Here is a 21,128-nt window from a genome sequence, read left to right as displayed (position 1 = left end):
ATTCTCTGGATAAGAATAAAGCAACAGTCTATAAAGCTAGTCCCTTCTTTCATCCATTGCATAGCTACAGTTCCATTGGGTTATTACAGTCTGAAGTCAAACAAGCTAAATCAACATTTATGGAGACAGACATAGTTTCTGTAACACCCAACAAAATTAAGTTATGATTTATTCCAAAACTAACTAAATTATTATGAAATTCCTATCAATTTACTATTCATATTCTGGTCAAAATAGAAGAAAAACACTGCAAATACCGCTGGAAAATTTGGTTGGTTATTCTGTTTATGTTATTTTTCGACAACACAGACCTCAAAACAAATAAGGGGGAGAAAAATATATTAATTCAAAAATAACAAATCATAGTTGTTATGCTGGAAAGTGGATGGTTGATGTTCATTCTTCCCTGTTCTTGTTGTTTCTTCATTGAACAAAGAGACAGGATGTAGTTTATACCAAAACCTAGCCTGTGGTTAATAACCAATTAGAATTTGTTGCAGTAAAATTGTCCGAATACAAAGGATCCCGTTTCAGGCTTTAATGTGTAGATAGTTTGGACCAATGAACTTGCCACGTGTAGCTATGAGTCCAAACTGGAACCCCTACACAGATTCTAAACAGATGGTGAACTGAAAAACAACTAGTTGCATTGATCTCTAGTTATCTGCGTTATAAATGTATCTTTAAGTATTCTTACAGAAGGTTTAGGCCTACTGTAGACATGAGCAACATTTTTCTATTTCAATTTTCTGAATATGCTCATTCTGCATTGGATCTGGAAATTTCAACTCCCTACTTGCAGTAAATATCATATTTTAACTTAGCCCCCAGTTTAGTATGAGCCAGGTGCTTCTCAAACTTCTCGTCCATCTGTTTACTTTGGGCTTCACTTAGATGGTTCTTCCAATCTCCAACTTCACCTAGGCAGAAAGGCAAGGGGGACAAATCAAAGGCGAAGATCAACTTTTTGAACCTGTGAAAACATCAACAACTGACATCACCAATATCCTTGTATATTCATTTTGAAATGTTTTAAACAGCCTTTACTACAACCCTTTTCAGTTGTTGTTTGTTTTGGGTGGTTTCAGTCTCCTCTTCACCAATTGAAATGTTTCCTTGATATTACTAAGGGTGTCCTAAAGGGGTTGATTTTGGCCCTGTACTTTGACTTTTCTATAAATACAAACAACATTGGTTGGGTCTGCAGGTAATTGCAACTTCCACTTGTATGCAGATTATTTGGTTGTGCATTCTGTTGACAAGGCTGTCTTGGAGCTACAATCTGCCTTTTTGCTTTGCAGAAAGCCCTTGTTAAACTGAAATTGGTACCTGCAGGTAAAACTAAGCATATGTTATTTTCCAAAAAGCTCTGGTAATTTATGCATTTGTACCTCAGATGGTGCCCACATTTATTGTGTTCCCGCTAAAAATATCTGGGTATCTGGATTGACGAGAAGCTATCTATCAGAAAGCATATTGATGAATTAGTAAAAAAAGCGAATAATTAAAATGGGCTTCCTTTATAGGAGTAGGGCAAGCCTTTCATTAAATAGTAGAAAACAAATCATTCAATCAACATTCACATGGTCCCGTGTGGCTCTGTTGGTATAGCATGCCAGGGTTGTGGGTTTGATTCCTACGGAGGACCAGTATGAAGATGTACTCACTACTTTCAATTGCTCTGGAAAAAATAAAATAAAATGTAAAATACTGGTTATATTATATTATATATTTAAAACTATTTTTCCCAGAAAGGTGAGTTCCAGTTCTTTCTAGAACCTTGTAGCATTACTAGTAAAAGAGAATAAAGTAGATGGCGTGCGTCAAACGTCTGATTTATGACCCTATGTCTGGATGACGCATACATGCCCAAATATGGGCATCCGGCCAGGACATCCTTGCGGGAAGGTGTGACGTGGTTATGGCCATATAAGTGTATCCTGTTCCTGTTGTCACATGTTAGAGGGTGTGTTATTTTATTTCTATATTGCATCTATTCCTTTGAAGTTGTCATGATGATTGATGTGTAGGGACCTGGTTGACCTGGGGGGGGATGTGTTTGAACATTTCAAAGAGGATGGGGGCGGGATTGTGTTGGCGGCAGACACATTATAAATAAGACCCAGAACAACACATGCGGCCCCAGAACACTAAACAAGATTTAAAAATAAAACCCAGAACATTAAACAGATCATTATGTCTCCTAGGCCAATTCTCGGAGTGCTATGCGTCTCTTGTCACGAACCCAATGATAAAGGCATCGAGGACATTTTATGTGAGGCCCCTGACTGTTTTAAAAAGGAGTTTTGGATACGAGTGATGTACATATGGTTTACATATTCCAACCTGATGATTCAACTGTGAAGTTTTTCACAGACTGCGGTCCCAAATCCCTTTATCATGAAAAACCCAGGAGTTTTTCTCCTGCGCTGCGTATGAGAGAATGGCTTAAGATATGGCTAGCGCTCTGTCAAGTTGAACAGGCCCTGAGTGGTACAAACCTGCCTGGCTATGCATTGGAAGAGCTTGTGTCCGGGCACAGTGATTTGAAAGCCATAAGGATTTCTTCAGTGTCGTATAGCCCCGACTCCAAAGTGACAATTTTAGCATGTGAACAATTTGATAGTACAAATGTGACGAAGTCTGTCAGTTCATATGTATTTTCCAAAGCCTGCAAGGATGTAAACTTTTTTATGCCTGTGTTTATCTTTAAATGGATTGATTACCCTATATTCATAACCCTGATGAATAAGCTGGACAGTCTTTTCCAAAATCGTGAACAATTACGGTGCTGGCTGCTTCTATCATTAAGACATACCCAGGGTCTACATGCCAGACGTTTGATCTATCCCTGGAGTGAAAACTTACGGAGCCTTGACGGAGTTTGTGTGGGATATCCTGCGGGCAATAGAGTCTGTCTTGACGATGTTGAATTGGAAACTGACGGGTGTATAAACCTATAGACGGCCCCTTTATCTGTAATAAAGGAATAGTAAAAATGTTTAAATAATTATAGCATGTTTTAAAAAGGTCTGTACTAAATATGATGAATTAAATAAATGGTTTTAAAGAGGTATCTCACCTTTAACGAAGGGGCTCTGTCTTTTAGCTCTATCATCATGTATGTCCCGGAGAAAAAGGATTTCGGAAAGACGTGTGCGTGCGCGGGGGTGTGTGCGTGTGCGGGAATGTATGTGTGTGTGTTTCAAAACAAAAACGGGGGTGGGTGTGTGTGTCTCTGCATGGGGCGTTTGAAACCAAAAAGGTGTGTGAGGCTGTTTAGGATTTTGTGCGCGTTTCTTCAATAGGGCTTGGCACTTTCGATTAATTCAAATACGTATTTATCTCACCCCCAAGGACGTGGGAGGCTAAAAAGTCAAACAACCCTGGCAGAATATATCTTGTCGAGACAACCTCCTACGGTTTAACCTGGATAATACTCGCCAGTCTAGCTTCCCTGCCCCATCCACCGCTGCCCCCTGGACACTGATCACTTGGCTACATAGCTGATGCATGCTGGACTGTCCATTAATCACGGTACTCCATTCTGCTTGTTTATGTTTTATCTGTCGGCCCCAGCCGCACTCAGGCTCTGTGTGTAGTTAATCCGACCCTCCCTGCCTAGTCAACGCCATTTTACCTGCTGTTGTTGTGCTAGCTGATTAGCTGTTGTTGTCTCACCTACTGTTTTAGCTACTGTTTTAGCTAGCTCTCCCAATTCAACACCTGTAATTACTGTATGCCTCGCAGTATGTCTCTCTCAAATGTCAACATGCCTTGTATACTGTTGTTCAGGTTAGTTATCATTGTTTTAGTTTACAATGGAGCCCCTAGTTCCACCCTTCATACCCCTGATACCTCCTTTGTCCCACCTCCCACACATGCGGTGACCTCACCCATTACAACCAGCATGTCCAGTGATACAACCTCTCTCATCATCACCCAGTGCCTGGGCTTACCTCTGCTGTACCCGCACCCCACCATACCCCTGTCTGCGCATTATGCCCTGAATATATTCTACCATGCCCAGAAATCTGCTCCTTTTATTCTCTGTCCCCAACGCTCTAGGCGACCAGTTTTGATAGCCTTTAGCCGCACCCTCATTCTACTCCTCCTCTGTTCCGCGGGTGATGTGGAGGTAAACCCAGGCCCTGCATGTCCCCAGGCACCCTCATTTGTTGACTTCTGTGATCAAAAAAGCCTTGGTTTCATGGGGCGGAGCTGTCTGTCAATCTCCGCCTCTGTCAATCACCATATTCTTATCGGCAGACTCAGTAGCCTCGGTTTTTCAGATGACTGCCTTGCCTGGTTCACCAATTACTTTGCAGACAGAGACATTACTTTGCAGACAGAGACAGGCATGCTGTCCGGTCCTCTGGCAGTCTCTATGGGGGTGCCACAGGGTTCAATTCTCGGGCCGACTCTTTTCTCTGTATATATCAATGATGTTGCTCAGGCGATTCCCTGATCCACCTCTACGCAGACGACACCATTCTATATACTTCCGGCCCGTCCTTGGACACTGTGCTATCTAACCTCCAAACGAGCTTCAATGCCATACAACACTCCTTCCGTGGCCTCCAACTGCTCTTAAACGCTAGTAAAACCAAATGCATGCTTTTCAACCGTTCGCTGCCTGCACCCGCACGCCTGACCAGCATCACCACCCTGGATGGTTCCGACCTTGAATATGTGGACATCTATAAGTACCTAGGTGTCTGGCTAGACTGTAAACTCTCCTTCCAGACTCATATCAAACATCTCCAATCGAAAATCAAATCAAGAGTCGGCTTTCTATTCCGCAACAAAGCCTCCTTCACTCACGCCACCAAACTTACCCTAGTAAAACTGACTATCCTACCGAACCTCGACTTCGGCGATGTCATCTACAAAATTGCTTCCAACACTCTACTCAGCAAACTGGATGCGGTTTATCACAGTGCCATCCGTTTTGTCACTAAAGCACCTTATACCACCCACCACTGCGACTTGTATGCTCTAGTCGGCTGGCCCTCACTACATATTCGTCGCGAGACCCACTGGCTCCAGGTCATCTACAAGTCCATGCTAGGTAAAGCTCTGCCTTATCTCAGTTCACTGGTCACGATGGCAACACCCATCCGTAGCACGCGCTCCAGCAGGTGTATCTCACTGATCATCCCTAAAGCCAACACCTCATTTGGCCGCCTTTCGTTCCAGTTCTCTCCTGCCTGTGACTGGAACGAATTGCAAAAATCGCTGAAGTTGGAGACTTTTATCTCCCTCACCAACTTCAAACATCTGCTATCTGAGCAGCTAACAGATCACTGCAGCTGTACATAGTCTATCGGTAAATAGCCCGCCCATTTTTACCTACCTCATCCCCATACTGTTTTTATTTATTTACTTTTCTGCTCTTTTGCACACCAATATATCTACCTGTACATGACCATCTGATCATTTATCACTCCAGTGTTAATCTGCAAAATTATTCGCCTACCTCCTCATGCCTTTTGCACACAATGTATATAGACTCCCCTTTTTTCTACTGTGTTATTGACTTGTTAATTGTTTACTCCATGTGTAACTCTGTGTTGTCTGTTCACACTGCTATGCTTTATCTTGGCCAGGTCGCAGTTGCAAATGAGAACTTGTTCTCAACTAGCCTACCTGGTTAAATAAAGGTGAAAAAAAAAGAAAAAAAATAATATGTTATTTCTAATCAGTGCATATACAAATGGCCCCCACCCAGGTCTATACATTTATATTGGACACCCCCCAAACGGCTACCCATGAGGGTGTAGCAAATCAAAAGGAAATACCGGAAGACAGAATATGTCGAGACAACCACCTGTGGTTTTGGGGTCTCTAAACATTCACAGGTACTATACGGCCATTTTTTGCATACGGGATGCCGCCTGAAAAAATGGCACCCCCGCTCTGTAAGATCATTACAGAATATCTCTCCTTTGAGCCACGACCACGGAGCGAGTGACAACAGATACTATCCCCTCTGTACGAACGGCAAAAGCGCAACTCCAGACAAGGCCAGCAACCCAGAACAGCTAAAAGACCATCTGTGAATCCGTCCTAATGGAGCTTTCTGAAGGTGAGTTAGTGGAAATAATATATTAGATTTGAAGGCGTTAGGTATTGTATGAAAAGTATTGATATGATTGTAATATTAAACAGGAGTTATATGTTTTTTTAAACCGGGGACAACGATTTTGTAAGTAACATGTCAAATACGCGTATTCTTATAATTTAAAATGTATATATATTGTATAAATATATGTTAATATTATCTAACGTTTGTAGTGTATCCGTCCTTTACGCAGTTGCTCCAGGGAATAAATGATTTGGAACTGCCTTCGTTAGAAGTCGATTCCGCGGAGCTAAACACGTGCAGCCAGCCCCCATCACACTATTGTCGACGTAAATCCAATAATAAAATCCATAAGAATATTTATACATTAAAAACAAAAAGTGTGCGCCCTATATTAAAAGCTATTTTTGTGTTTACAGCTGACAGACCGCCACGAAGGATCACGGCTGCATTATGGACAAGGGATGAGTAGAAACAACTATAGTTCTCGGAAATTGTTTTCGTACAGGTTTATGTAGAGTAAAAGCATCCTGCTCTGCTAACCACTCATTCGCTTGTGCAGCGCTTAACTGGCTACCTGTTTCTCCGGCTATAGCTCCTTACCCCCATAAGATCCAGGTTTAGAGGGGGTAAAATAAATGTTTTTCAACATCTGCTCCACCATCCTTCTTGCCTCTCTGAGGTACAATAACGTTAATGAGCCACTTTCAAATAACGACAACATTTCATTTTCATTTTGAATTTTTATTTTTGCAAACATCAAGTATTACGTATACAGACAATTCAGGATTCGTTGCAGGATACTTGTCCCTGTTTTCTCAACGATCCATGCATGCAACACCTTGTATATTTGGTTAAGATTTACAGGCTTGTATTTGCTGAATTTTTAAAACACACATCCGCAATATAAGTATATAAACAACAAATATGATACATGGTACAATTAAACAGTGTTTCAAACAAATGAAGTAAAATCAAAGTTGTTTCTAGTTCTTCAGAATCATCCACAAGACGGGATACCCGTTGTGTCCATTGTAGACTCTTGCCCATATGTTGTACATGATTCATGATTTGCTCCATTTTTAGCACACACTCTAAATTTGCACAGGTTTTGTTTGTTGTGTAGAACGATACATTGTTCACTTTATTTTCAATAATTTGATGCATAACATTTGTAAGTTTTCTCAAAAGAAAATTTTTATTTATTCTCTCTAACATTGTATGCATATAGTTACCCATTGCTTTACATCTAATTAACAAATATGTATTGTCACTCGGCCTCTTGGGGTTTATTGAGCCAGAAAGTCATCACATCAGCCACCACCGCTTCCCTGTATTTGTTGTCGTCCACCAGGGTGTCTCGGATTTCTTTGAGTTTCTTGTGGATGTAGATCGCCTCCTTCAATTCATGTAGGAAAGCCTCCGTTACCCTGTAAACTCTGGGAATAGATGGCACAAGACCCATAGACTCCAGGGCTCTGACCAGCGAAGGTATAAACCTGCAGGACCAGTCTTTTCACCAGCTACTCAAAATGGTTGAAGAAGTAGTATCTTGGGGGCTCGTATAGGCACGGATGACTGCGCTGGCTGGGGTGATTGATCTCACAACCTATGCATTTTTCTCTTATATACTCTCCAATCACCACGTCTAAAAGTGTGGCTACAGAGGCCTTGATGATATCCACAAAAATAGTACTGACCACCCCATCAAACACATCCTCAGGCTGTGTACATGTTGGATGTTTCGGGGGTCTTGCCTGGGGGGAGTAGAATGGTGGGCTGCGTGGCATAGAGTCCTTAGGGTATGGCCCCCATGACGTATCAGAGTCCTGGTATGTTGTATGAATATCCATGGTATATGCTGAAATGATGACTTTATGGGCACTCCTTTTATTGGTGAACCAGTCCTTTGGGTATCAGTGTGTGGTTAATGCTGCCGCGTACTTAGTTTTCTTCAGGGGCTGACCCTTCTGAGGATGTACCTTCTTGGGGTTCCTTTGAATCATAATCCTCAGGATTCTTATTTATTATGCACTTCCTTAGCCGAAAAATGCTCTGCCGCTGTTGGCTCTGTACAGAAAGAGCGTCCAACAACTAACATTTTCAATTCCATTAGATCCCAACTTTATAAGGAATAAGCATGCGCAACCTAAAATGCCCAGTCAGGCCACCATCAAGAATGATTTTGTTGTGGGTTTCCTCGCTGCTGATATAGAACTCCACGCATCCACATGGAAGTCCATTCTTTCTTTGTATTTTCACCCTGAGGAGTCAGGGGTACCTTCCCAACGGGTCTATTAGCCCATGAACATGCTATACCCCTTTGTGATCACTTTCAGTTCGGGACACACAACCTTGTGAATAACCGTCCAGTCTTCAAGCCCGTAGTCCACTCCTAAAGTCTGGTCTGTATATTATTCTCCTTCGGCTACGGAATAGAGTTTTACTCTACAGGCCTGGTAATCAAACTGATACCCCCAATGCTGTCCATTAGACATCATCACTTGATCTTTCAGTGCAGTTGCGGGCATTATTTGGATTCTATACACACTTAGAAACCGCTTTTTTGGTGCATCATATATCGATGCTTTATACTTGGCCCTTTCTCTATGTTTCAGGCGCGGTCCTACTTCCGTTGTTACGGTCATCACTGCTTTGCCACTGATCACAAAATCCATGTTTATTTTTAAAATCTTGTTTAGTGTTCTGAGGCCGCATGTGTTGTTCTGGGTCTTATTTATAATGCGTCTGCTGCAAATACAATCCCCCTCCCCCCCCCCCCCCCGGACATTCCTGCTTCATAGACAGCAGCCCTAAGGGTAATAAAGTAGGTGGGGTGTGGGGCCAACCTCTTTGAAATGTTCAAACACATCCCCCCCAGTTCAACCAGGTCCCTACACATCAATCATCATGACAACTTCAAAGGAATAGATGCAATATAGATATAAAATAACACACCCTCTAACACGTTACAACAGAAACAGGATGCACTTATATGGCCATAACCACGTGACATCTTCCCGCAAGGATGTCCAGGCCGGATAACCATATTTGGGCATATACGGGTCATCCGGAGATAGGGTCAAAAATCAGATGTTTGACGTGCACCGTCTACTTTATTCTCTCTCTAGTAATTGTTTTTGGCCATCTCATCAAAAATAATTACTTTTGGGTCAGAGTATTTAGGTGGAAATCATACAAGCTAGCAGACCCGGTCTCAGGGAATTCTAATTTGGAGATCCCGTTGATCTTCACTGAGTTATAGTGTACTCTTGAGTATACCAAGCATTTGCAACACCTGAATACTTTTGGGTATGTCAATTTAGGTCAGAAATCTACATTTTTCTATTATCATTCAAGAGGTTAACCGGTCAATTGCAACTAACACAAGGTGATTTTTTGTCATGACATTAATATGTGCTAAAATCACCCACACTGCTAATCTCAATTGCAACCACTTTTGGCCACTGTATTAATGCTCACAAAAGTGTTACATTTTAGTCCTGGATGCTGCCAACATTTTTCAAGACTATTTGGCAGGTTTTATCTTTGGTATAAACTAAAGCTACTATTTGAGCAGACTAAGCAAAGACTTAACTATTGACAATCATTCCGTACAACTGAATTAAAGTATTTCCTTGTTTACCACAGATAATCTACATTAGCAATTTACTCTACACATTTTATGAATAGAAGCTCATGTTGGTGTACTTATTTTCTCATTTCCAATTAATGTAATCCATGAAGAACTAATACAGTACTGTCATTTCTTATTTAAAAAAATATATCTCTGAACTGTCCACATCTAAAATTGGTATCTAAATCAAGCCAGTCATGATTGAGTAACCTCTTGGAACACTAGGGGCAGTAATTCATTTTTGGATGAAAAAACGTTCCCGTTTTAAACAAGATATTTTGTCACGAAAAGATGCTCGACTATGCATATAATTGACAGCTTTGGAAAGAAAACACTCTGACGTTTCCATAACTGCAAAGATATTATCTGTGAGTGCCACAGAACTGATGCTACAGGCGAAACCAAGATGAAACTTCAAACAGGAAGTGAGCCAAATGTTTGAGGCGCTGTTTTCCATTGTCTCCTTATATGGCTGTGAATGCGCCCTGAACGAGCCTACACTTTCTGCCGTTTCCCCAAGGTGTCTGCAGCATTGTGACGTGTTTGTAGGCATATCATTGGAAGATTGGCCATAAGAGACTACATTTACCAGGTGTCCGCCCGGTGTCCTTTGTCGAAATTGGTGCGTAATCTTCAGCTGCAAGCATTCTTCCATGTGATTCAGAGGAGAGAGCAGACTTCCACGAACGATATATCATCGAAGAGATATGTGAAAACACCTTGAGGATTGATTCTAAACAACGTTTACCATGTTTCAGTCGATATTATGGAGTTAATTTGGAAAAAAGTTTGGCGTTTTGTTGACTGAATTTTCGTTTTTTTTTGGTAGCCAAACGTGACGAACAAAACGGAGCGATTTCTCCTACACAAAGAATCTTTCAGGAAAAACTGAACATTTGCTATCTAACTGAGAGTCTCCTCATTGAAAACATCCGAAGTTCTTCAAAGGTAAATGATTTTATTTGAATGCTTTTCTTGTTTTTGTGAAAATGTTGCCCGCTAAATGCTACGCTAAATGCTACGCTAGCTATCAATAATCTTACACAAATGCTTGTTTTGCTATGGTTGAAAAGCATATTTTGAAAATCTGAGATGACAGTGTTGTTAACAAAAGGCTAAGCTTGAGAGCTAGCATATTTATTTCATTTCATTTGCGATTTTCATGAATAGTTAACATTGCGTTATGCTAATGAGCTTGAGGCTGTATTCACGATCCCAGATCCGGGATGGCTAGAATCAAGAGGGTATTAATATAATCTGTTTTAATTCAATTATAGTTTAATCAACGTATTTCAAGTGACAAATTATATTGTAATGTTTCAAATTTATATTTTAATCATGTTTACATTTAAGATTAAACATTTGTATGAATGTTTAATCCTATATTCTTACAATAATCCGTTTATATCAATTACCTGCCTTGCAATTTCCAATGTTACTTATAGGTCAATATATCATTGGCAAGGACCCATGCCAAATATTTTTCCTGTAGTCCACAATCATCTCCTTTGTCTTGATCATGTTGAGTGAGAGGTTGTTGTCCTGGCACCACACGGCCAGGTCTCTGACCACCTCCCTATAGGCTGTCTCGTCGTTGTCGGTGAACTTAATAATGTTGTTGGAGCTGTGCCTGGCCATTCAGTCGTGGGTGAACAGGGAGTACAGGAGGGGACTGAGCATGCACGCCTGAGGGGCCCCTGTGTTAAGGATCAGCGTGGCGGATGTGATGTTACCTACCCTTACCACCTGGGAAGCCCAGGATCCAGTTGCAGAGGGAGGTGTTTAGTCCCAGGGTCCTTAGCTTAGTGATGAACTTTGAGGGCACCATGGTGTTGAATGCTGAGCTGTAGTCAATGAACAGCATTCTCACATAGGGTTTCCTTTTGTCTAGGTGAGACAGGTCCATGTGGAAGGCAATCGAGATTGCATGATCTGTTAGAGCGGTATGCAAATTGGAGTGGGTCTAGGGTTTCTGGGATAATGGTGTTGACGTGAGCCATGACCAGCCTTTCAAAGCACTTCTTGGCTACAGATTTGAGTGCTATGGGTCGGTGGTCATTTAGGCAGGTTACTTTAGTGTTCTTGGACACAGGCACTATGGTGGTCTCCTTAAAACATGTTGGTATTACAGACTCGGACAGGGAGAGGTTGAAAATGTCAGTGAAGACACTTGCCAGTTGGTCAACGCATGCTCGCAGTATACATCCTGGTAATCCGTCTGGCCCTGCGGCCTTGTGAATGTTGATCTGTTTAAATGTCTTACTCACATCTGCGGAGAGCGTGATCACACAGTCTTCCGGAACAGCTGGTGCTCTCATGCGTGTTATTTGCGTAGAAGTAGTTTAGCTCATCTGGTAGGCTAGTGTCACTGGGCAGCTCTCGGCAGTGCTTCCCTTTGTAGTCTGAAATGGTTTACAAGTCCTACTGGATTTAAGTTTCCCTGCATTAAAGTCCCCGGCTACTAGGAACGCCGCCTCTGGGTGAGAATTTTCTTGTTTGCTTATGGCAGAATAAAACTCATTCAATGCTATCTTAGTCCCAGGCTCCGTCTGTGGTGGTATGTAAACAGCTACAAAAAAATACAGATGAAAACTCTCTAGGTAGATAGTGTTGTCTACAGCTTATCGTGAGATACTCTAACTCACGCGAGCAATAGCTTGAGACTTCCTAAGATATCGTGCACCAGCTGTTATTTACAAAAATACATACTCTGCTGCCCCTTGTCTTACCAGACGCCGCTGTTTTATCCTGCCGGGACAGCGTATAACCAGCCTGCTGTATTTTAATAGTGTCATCGTTTAGCCACAACTCCGTGAAGTATAAGATATACAGTTTTGAATGTCCTGTTGGTAGTTTAATCTTCCGCGTAGGTCATCAATTTTGTTCTCCAAAGATTGCACGTTTGCTAGCAGAATAGAAGGAAGTGGGGGTTTATTCGATCGCCTACGAATTCTACAATTATGTGTGTTAACCTCTCTGAACCACCCATACCGGATCCGGGATAATTGTCATCAGCAACGCTGAATAGCATAGCGCCACAGTCAAATAATATTACTAGAAAATATTCATATTCATGAAATCACAAGTGCAATATTGCAAAACACAGCTTAGCCTTTTGTAATCCACCTGTCATCTCAGATTTTGAAATGATGCTTTACAGCGAAAGCAATACAAGCGTTTGTGTTAGTTTATCGATCGCTGGACAAAACAATAAGTACACTTAGCATCAGGTAACTTGGTCAGAAAAGCAATCAAATTAATCGTTTACCTTTGACGATCTTCGGATGTTTTCACTCACAAGACTCCCAAGTTAGACAACAAATGTTCCTTTTGTTCCATAAAGATATTTTTTATATCCAAATACCTCTGTTAGTTTGGTGCGTTATGCCCAGGAATCCACCGGAAAGAGCGGTCACGACAACGCAGACAAAAATTCCAAATGATATCCATAATGTCCACAGAAACATGTTAGAATTTTTTTACAATCAATACTCAGGGTGTTTTCCAAATATCTGTTCGATTATATATCAACCGGGACAGTTGGCTTTTCAATGGCCGCCTTTCTCTTTTGCGCACAATTCACTCTGAGAGCCCCCACCTATCCACTTACGCAATGTGGTCGTTCACGCTCATTCTTCAAAATAAAAGCCTGAAACTATGTCTGAAGACTGTTGGCACCTTGAGGAAGCGATAGGAAAAGGAATCTGGTTGATATCCCTTTAAATGGAGCAATGGGAGGCTATGGAACATGGAGTTTCCAAAATAGAAGCCACTTCCTGGTTTGATTTTTCTCAGGGTTTCACCTGCAATATCAGTACACTTCTTTTTGCCGAAGTTTACTAATACCTGTCAAATTCAATGGGTGTTGCACTTTCATAAATTCATATTTCATCTACTCTCTGGCACACTCTGAAATCAGAGTAGATAGCCAAAGTTAATTTAATTATGAATTTATGAACGCATCCGTTAATGAACAGAGCATTTGATCACCCTCACAGCAATCCACCAATCAAGGATTATGTAAATGTTGTCTTTCAAAAGTTCCTAGCTCACGTCTAAATTCTTAAAGTAAATGCATACTGCATTTCCAACTACTAATTTTGATTTTGATTTGATTTTAAGCCTCAAAGTACAACAACTTGCCTAGCTAACAGATAAATGTCTGTTTTTGTCTTTGTTACAAATTCTAATTCTATTTTTGAGGCGCCACATGTTGTCATGGAAAACATTAATGTTATTTTCAACAACCAATGAGCAACTCTGCCGTAAATCCAGCACATATTGAACATTGAGATTGCCTAAAGGCCAATCTCTTTGTCAATAACAAGGAGTGGCAAAGAGTGGAATTTTAGCTAAAGAGACTGGTACTCAGTCTAGAATGCAGTCAGGAGGCAAGATCAGGTGGGACCATTCTAGGCAATAAAGCTGCAATGTCACTTTTCGGGCGACCCAACACAATGCACATAATGGGAGTTATCGATCTGTCATTCTCATTGAAAATAAGTCTAAGAAGCGGTAGATCTTTTCTATTTGCGCTATTTCTATACTTCCAGTTCTTACATTTAGTTTTTGCGTCTTTTATTTTCAGTTTTTTTTTTACACGAGCTTCAAAAAGATGAAAATACAATATGTTAGGTTATGGAAAAGATATTTCACAGCGGTCTAGATGGTAAAATGATTCTCTACACAATGACGGCTTGTTTTGTCACATAAACTGAAATTAGGCAAACTATTAGAATTTTAGCAACCAGGAAATGGCGTAGCGATTTGACATTCTCATTGACCTCCATACAAAAACACAAACTGCTGGAAAGACAGAAAGACAGACAGCCCAAGTTATCCCTAACTTCACCTCTTCACTGGTGAGATTCAGTAAATTATTTCAGTAAATAACGGACTGAGACCATTCCACAATCCCCTACCCGATTTCATTGTGGGGGACAATAATGAGAAGAATAAAGTAAAGTTTCATCGTGGGGGACAATAATGAGAGGAATAAAATAAAGTGAATACAATTTATTTGAATTATTATGAACTTACCTTTTCGGAAAAACACATTGCCATGTTTTCCATGGGTGTTCTTGGAACTTTCCTTCATAGCATTGAAGGTGCTCTGCCCTGCAATTGTCTGGACTTGCTCTTCAGTCAATGGGAAATCAAAGAACTTGGATATCTGCTGCACCCCCTGACCTAGATTCTGAAGAATAAACAGAGTGGAGTTTAAACTTGTACATCCAACTTTGTGCATTCCACAACTCTCAAAAAATCCAGGAGGACATCAATATGATATATAATTGACAATAAGACAATGGTAAAAGTGAATATTAATGACATATAAATGTACATTACTCAGACATAATTAGGATTTTTTTTTTAACTCCCAGTTATTTACCACATGGGAAATGTTGGTAATTAAAATCCTTAGTGTCGATTGATGCACCCGTGAGTCAATTTAATTAACATAATACAAAAATCTGTCTATACTTGAATATTTTTATCAACGTCTTATTCCAATTATTTCTGGAACTCTTCCAACTATTGACTTCTCAGAACTGCCGACCGGTTCGGCCCAAAAACATTTACAGCAAAGATATATTGGCATAGTAAAATAAAATATAAAGGATATTCCATGCTGAAACCCTCTTGGTAAACAACAGTATTCAGTAAATTGATTGGTTAAATTTCGGATTATGTTATACAGCTTTGTGAATCAATTATTTTATATTAAAAACATTTCATTGTATTATTTATATCTTTAACATGTTATGAAAACTCAAAAAAATCTGTTAGTTAACTGGTACATTTCAAAAGTTAGGCCTAATATTTTCACGTCTACATCCGCTCCCACTCTCCGGCGCTCGACATGGCCGGTTTACTCATCACTGGTTCTGATTACCATCATTATGTACACCTGGCACCATCGTTACGCGCACCTGCGCCTCATCATGAGACACACCTGGACTCCATCACTTCACTTATTACCTTCCCTATATCTGTCACTCCCTTAGTTCCATTTCCCAGGCAGTATTAGTTATGTGTTTCATGTCTTGATGCCACTCTTGTTTTGTATTGAGCCAGCACACCAGTCCATTCAGCAGTCTGCCCAGGTCAGCGATGACAGTTTGTTTCTCCCGGACAAATATGACAGAACCCCATCTAAATGCAGTGGCTACCTACTCCAGTGCTCCCTCTATTTTGCACACCAGATGGGAATTCCCACCACTGAGAGGTCCATGGTTGCTACGGTTATTTCTCTGCTGACTGGGCGGGTGTGGGCTACGGCAGTCTGGGAGAGGGGAGAGGAGTCGCTGGCTTCGTATGAGGGGTTCATGGCTCTGTTCAGAGGTATCTTTGACCATACACTGGAGGACAGAGAGGGGAGTGAGCGCCTATTTCAACTACGGAAGGATGATCAGACTGCCGAGTAAGCGCTCACCTTCCGGACAGTAGCAGCATTCAGCAGATGGAATGAGCCTGCACTCCATACGCTATTCAGAAGAGGACTGCGTGAGGAGGTCCAGAAGAACTGGCATGTAGAGATGACAGCCTCTCCTTGGACGCACTCATCATGATGGCCATCCATCTGGCTAACCTACTTCGGGAGCGTTGGTACCCTCATCGCTTCTCTCCCTCCCTCAGTGACGACTCTGTAGCAGAGCCTGAACCAATGGAGGTGAAGGTCACATGCCTCCCCGCGGCTGAGCGACGCAGACAGAAACTGCTGGGGCTCTGTCCTTATTGTGGTCAAGGAGGCCCCCAATTTCAGCAGTGTCCGTTATGTTCCAACTCGGGATCCACAAGAGCAGAGGGACAGTCACATGATTTTCCACCTCCTGGGGAAGGTGTGAGTATCCAATCATCATAATTTTTTGCCAAACCCTTTTCAGTGTTGATCACACTAGCTGGCTGTCCCTCGTGTACTGTTTCTACAGTGCTAGTGGATTCCGGTGCCGTGGGGAACTTTATTGACTAGACCGTTGCCTCCTCTCTGAACATCACCTCATACCCGCTCTCCTCTCCGTTTCCTGTCCAAACACTTAATACATTGGCCACTAGGATCCAGAACCATCACACACAACTCACTGTAGAGTCCATTAAACTGAAAAACATTCCCTTCATTGGTGCATCAATATTCACTATTTTTGCAACACTATACATAATATGGGTTTTACCTCCTTCATTTGCTCATAAGTGACCATCAATATGTTAGGATTGTCCATTAGTTTCTCCCAGGCGAGGGCATGGTTGAAGTAAGAGCCCCAAGCCACTGTAAAAAAAAAAATATATATATAGCATAAGGTGAATCCATTCAGCAGTCATGTGACTGTACATAATGTTTTTGTAGTGCGCTGTATTGTACCATAACTATAGTGTGATTATCCATTTGTTAGTGCAATACTGTGGAAAGAATTTCATTTTCATTAATTGCATTTATCTGACAGGGATCTGACATTAGTGAAGACTTCTGTAAATGTGCCAGATGTAGCCAGCTAAAAAAAACATTTACACAGAGCAGCTCAAAGGTTTAAAAACTGAAATGTCTGTAAACATTGTGCTGATTGTCCTTCAGCCACACTCTGGGTTCAAATACATGTGTATTTAGATATTAGTATTTTTGTGGTAAAGCTAATTACTTCTATTTCAAAGTATTTCAAAAACCATTTCCTATAACTACTTTTTGAAACCTGTCTGCCAACAGCTAGTTTTCAGTTTTCTCCTAGCCACTCAGACCCAGTCATAGCTAAATTCGTGAGAATTATTTTCCAAACATTCTATGGATGTATGAAAATGTGAAAATGCTCACTTGTCAGAAAACGTAAAAACAAAAATGCATCACTCTTCCTGGGGGTGAATATGAACAAGATTTAATTTTGCTGAAATGAATTGTTACACAAGTGATTTGATATTCTTATAAAAACAGCTTCATTGAGCTTAAAGTTGGAATGTGAAGCTAACTGAAGCTAGCTAGCTTTAGAAAATCCCAAATAGATATAGCTAGTTTTGTAGTATACGTCTCAGCACTCAATGTTATTAATGTGCTTGTTGAAAGCAAGACCACTTTAGAACTCTTACATACTCTTATTAGGTGTGCTTGCAAAGCAAAGCACAATTCTAGATTTCTTTACATGATCATACTGTTATTTGATTTTAGTCAGCTTTAGAGCTAAACAATTTGCTAAACAAAACCCCTAGACAATACAAAAACTAGCATACCCACCCTCGTCACACCCTGACCTAACCAAAGTATAAAGAAAACAGAGATATTAAAGTTCAGAGCGTGACACAATCTAGCACCACACCATATTTTCTTCAGGAAATGTACTTTTCTAGTTATTATTATTTGATTTATTTGGCTGGCAATCTTTCCCTCTACCAATGTATTAAACCATAACCAGTCACTGCCATTACTACAGCGGTCACTACCACTATTAAAACTTATTTCACAACCATAAATAATTTAAGACCAGCTAGAAAGCACAGACATTTTATTTAAGAAATGTAATTTTCTAGTTGTGCTATTCATTACATCCAGCCTATCCAACATGACACTGCATTTCTTTCAAACAATACGAATGTGTTGAGTTGTTCTTTAAAACGGCAGGTAATCTAGGGGTATGATCATTGGACCTTGTCAGCTCGAATCTCTGAGCTGACAAGGTACAAATCTGTTCTGCCCCTGAACAAGAATGTTAACCCTCTGTTCCTAGGCCGTCATTGAAATAAGAATTTGTTATTCTCTGACTTGCCTAGTTAAATAAAGGTCAAATTAAATAAATAAAACATCTCACCTTCACCCTCCATGAAGTCTGTGAAAAATGAATCCCAGGATTTGGCATTAGGCAAAACAGGGTTTGTGTTCATGAAGTGGTAGTATGATACGACTGTATCTTTTGGGTTTCGGAACACAACCAGCATCTGAAAGTCAAAGTTACCACAGATAATTGTTATACTATTGGTGCAATTGAGTTGTAAAGTTTGATATAAAACCACAACATATTTCAGATGAACATGGACAGAATATTTTCAGGCATTTCACAGGAAAAATATTTTGCAGTGAACATGTTAGTTTAGTGAGTTGCCTACAATAGCAGATGAATAACATTATTAGCTTACTTATCTACCGTAAGTGCAGTCACTTGGAATCTGCATCCTAAGATGGAATTCGCAGTAGGGGAAAACAGCCACTGTCTGCCCCACCGAGGTGAGAAGCATTGTGTAACATGCAGTACATATTTTCTGTTCTATCACATGTGCAATGATGTTCGGAAAAAAATATACACTGCTCAAAAAAATAAAGGGAACACTAACATAACACATCCTAGATCTGAATGAACAAAATATTCTTATTAAATACTTTTGTCTTTACATAGTTGAATGTGCTGACAACAAAATCACACAAATATTATCAATGGAAATCAAATTTATCAAACCATGGAGTTCTGGATTTGGAGTCACACTCAAAATTAAAGTGGAAAACCACAGTACAGGCTGATCCAACTTTGATGTAATGTCCTTAAAACAAGTCAAAATGAGGCTCAGTAGTGTGTGTGGCCTCCACATGCCTGTATGACCTCCCTACAACGCCTGGGCATGCTCCTGATGAGGTCGCGGATGGTCTTCTGAGGGATCTCCTCCCAGACCTGGACTAAAGCATCCGCCAACTCCTGGACAGTCTGTGGTGCAATGTGGCGTTGGTGGATGGAGCGAGACATGATGTCCCAGATGTGCTCAATTGGATTCAGGTCTGGGGAACGGGCGGGCCAGTCCATAGCATCAATGCCTTCCTCTTGCAAGAACTGCTGACACACTCCAGCCACATGAGGTCTAGCATTGTCTTGCATTAGGAGGAACCCAGGGCCAACCGCACCAGCATATGGTCTCACAAGGGGTCTGAGGATCTCATCTCGGTACCTAATGGCAGTCAGGCTACCTCTGGCGAGCACATGGAGGGCTGTGCGGCCCCCCAAAGAAATGCCACCCCACACCATGACTGACCCACCGCCAAAACAGTCATGCTGGAGGATGTTGCAGGCAGCAGAACGTTCTCCACGGCGTCTCCAGACTCTGTCACGTCTGTCACATGTGCTCAGTGTGAACCTGCTTTCATCTGTGTTCTGTGGCAAATGCCAATCGTCCTGCATGGTGTTGGGCTGTAAGCACAACCCCCACCTGTGGACGTCGGGCCCTCATACCACCCTCATGGAGTCTGTTTCTGACCGTTTGAGCAGACACATGCACATTTGTGACCTGCTGGAGGTCATTTTGCAGGGCTCTGGCAGTGCTCCTCCTGCTCCTCTTTGCACAAAGGCGGAGGTAGCGGTCCTGCTGCTGGGTTGTTGCCCTCCTACGGCCTCCTCCACATCTCCTGATGTACTGGCCTGTCTCCTGGTAGCGCCTCCATGCTCTGGACACAACGCTGACAGACACAGCAAACCTTCTTGCCACAGCTCGTATTGATGTGCCATCCTGGATGAGCTGCACTACCTGAGCCACTTGTGTGGGTTGTAGCCTCCGTCTCATGCTACCACTAGAGTGAAAGCACCACCAGCATTCAAAAGTGACCAAAACATCAGCCAGGAAGCATAGGAACTGAGAAGTGGTCTGTGGTCACCACCTGCAGAACCACTCCTTTATTGGGGGTGTCTTGCTAATTGCCTATAATTTCCACCTGTTGTCTATTCCATTTGCACAACAGCATGTGAAATTTATTGTCAATCAGTGTTGCTTCCTAAGTGGACAGTTTGATTTCACAGAAGTGTGATTGACTTGGAGTTACATTGTGTTGTTTAATTGTTCCCATTTTTTTGAGCAGTGTATATATATATTTTTTTGCAGGAACTTCTTTGTTGTTGTAATATCGCAAATGGAAATGGCAGTTTCACCATTAAGGATTCCAGCTTTAACCTACAAATATGTGTTTAATTTTGAAGTCCAACACGCATAATACAAAAGTCAATTCAGATTCAGACACAAACTCCAGGGGATGTGTAATACCCCTGCCTGATTGGCTGGATTTATTCCACATTACTTTGAAGTATTTATTTTACACATCTCAGGATCATTTTGCCTATTTTTAGGAAAGCTCACTCTACCTTCCAAACTTTTATTTATTCTAGAATTGAGATAAATTGCTCTATAATTCCAACGCAAGACTTCAATTTCAATTGAAAGTTTCAACAGGATGTATAATTGACATCTGTATTGGAATAAGAGGAATACAATAGTTAAAATGAAAATGTGTCATTCATTCTACGCAGGGGCGCAACTTTGGTTTTAGAAGTAGGGGGAAAATATATTTTTTAATCCAGACCCATAAACACTCAACAGCCTACCCGACTGCTCGTAGGTGTCCGCATGGGCCTAAAGCACACCATTGCCTCATTTTGTATCACATGCCAATGATAA

At 41.2% G+C, this 21,128-nt stretch overlaps 1 protein-coding gene across 1 annotated transcript in view; it reads right to left on the bottom strand.

The window, feature by feature from the left end:
* Positions 1–262: 262 nt before the first annotated feature.
* sult6b1 (sulfotransferase family, cytosolic, 6b, member 1) overlaps positions 263–21,128 on the bottom strand; it is a 36,057-nt gene continuing 15,191 nt past the window's right edge. The window contains exons 4-7 of the mRNA XM_020477829.2: positions 18,512–18,638; positions 16,895–16,989; positions 14,763–14,919; positions 263–920 (exon numbers count right to left, since the gene is read on the bottom strand). Coding sequence (XP_020333418.1) covers positions 793–920; positions 14,763–14,919; positions 16,895–16,989; positions 18,512–18,638 — 507 coding nt within the window. The 3' untranslated portion in view covers positions 263–792. The remainder of the gene's footprint in view (positions 921–14,762; positions 14,920–16,894; positions 16,990–18,511; positions 18,639–21,128) is intronic.

Source organism: Oncorhynchus kisutch, linkage group LG1 (assembly GCF_002021735.2).
Source record: "Oncorhynchus kisutch isolate 150728-3 linkage group LG1, Okis_V2, whole genome shotgun sequence".
Lineage (NCBI taxonomy): Eukaryota > Metazoa > Chordata > Actinopteri > Salmoniformes > Salmonidae > Oncorhynchus > Oncorhynchus kisutch.
Note: the sequence above shows the minus strand (reverse complement) of the source record. Positions and strands in the feature narration are given on the sequence as shown.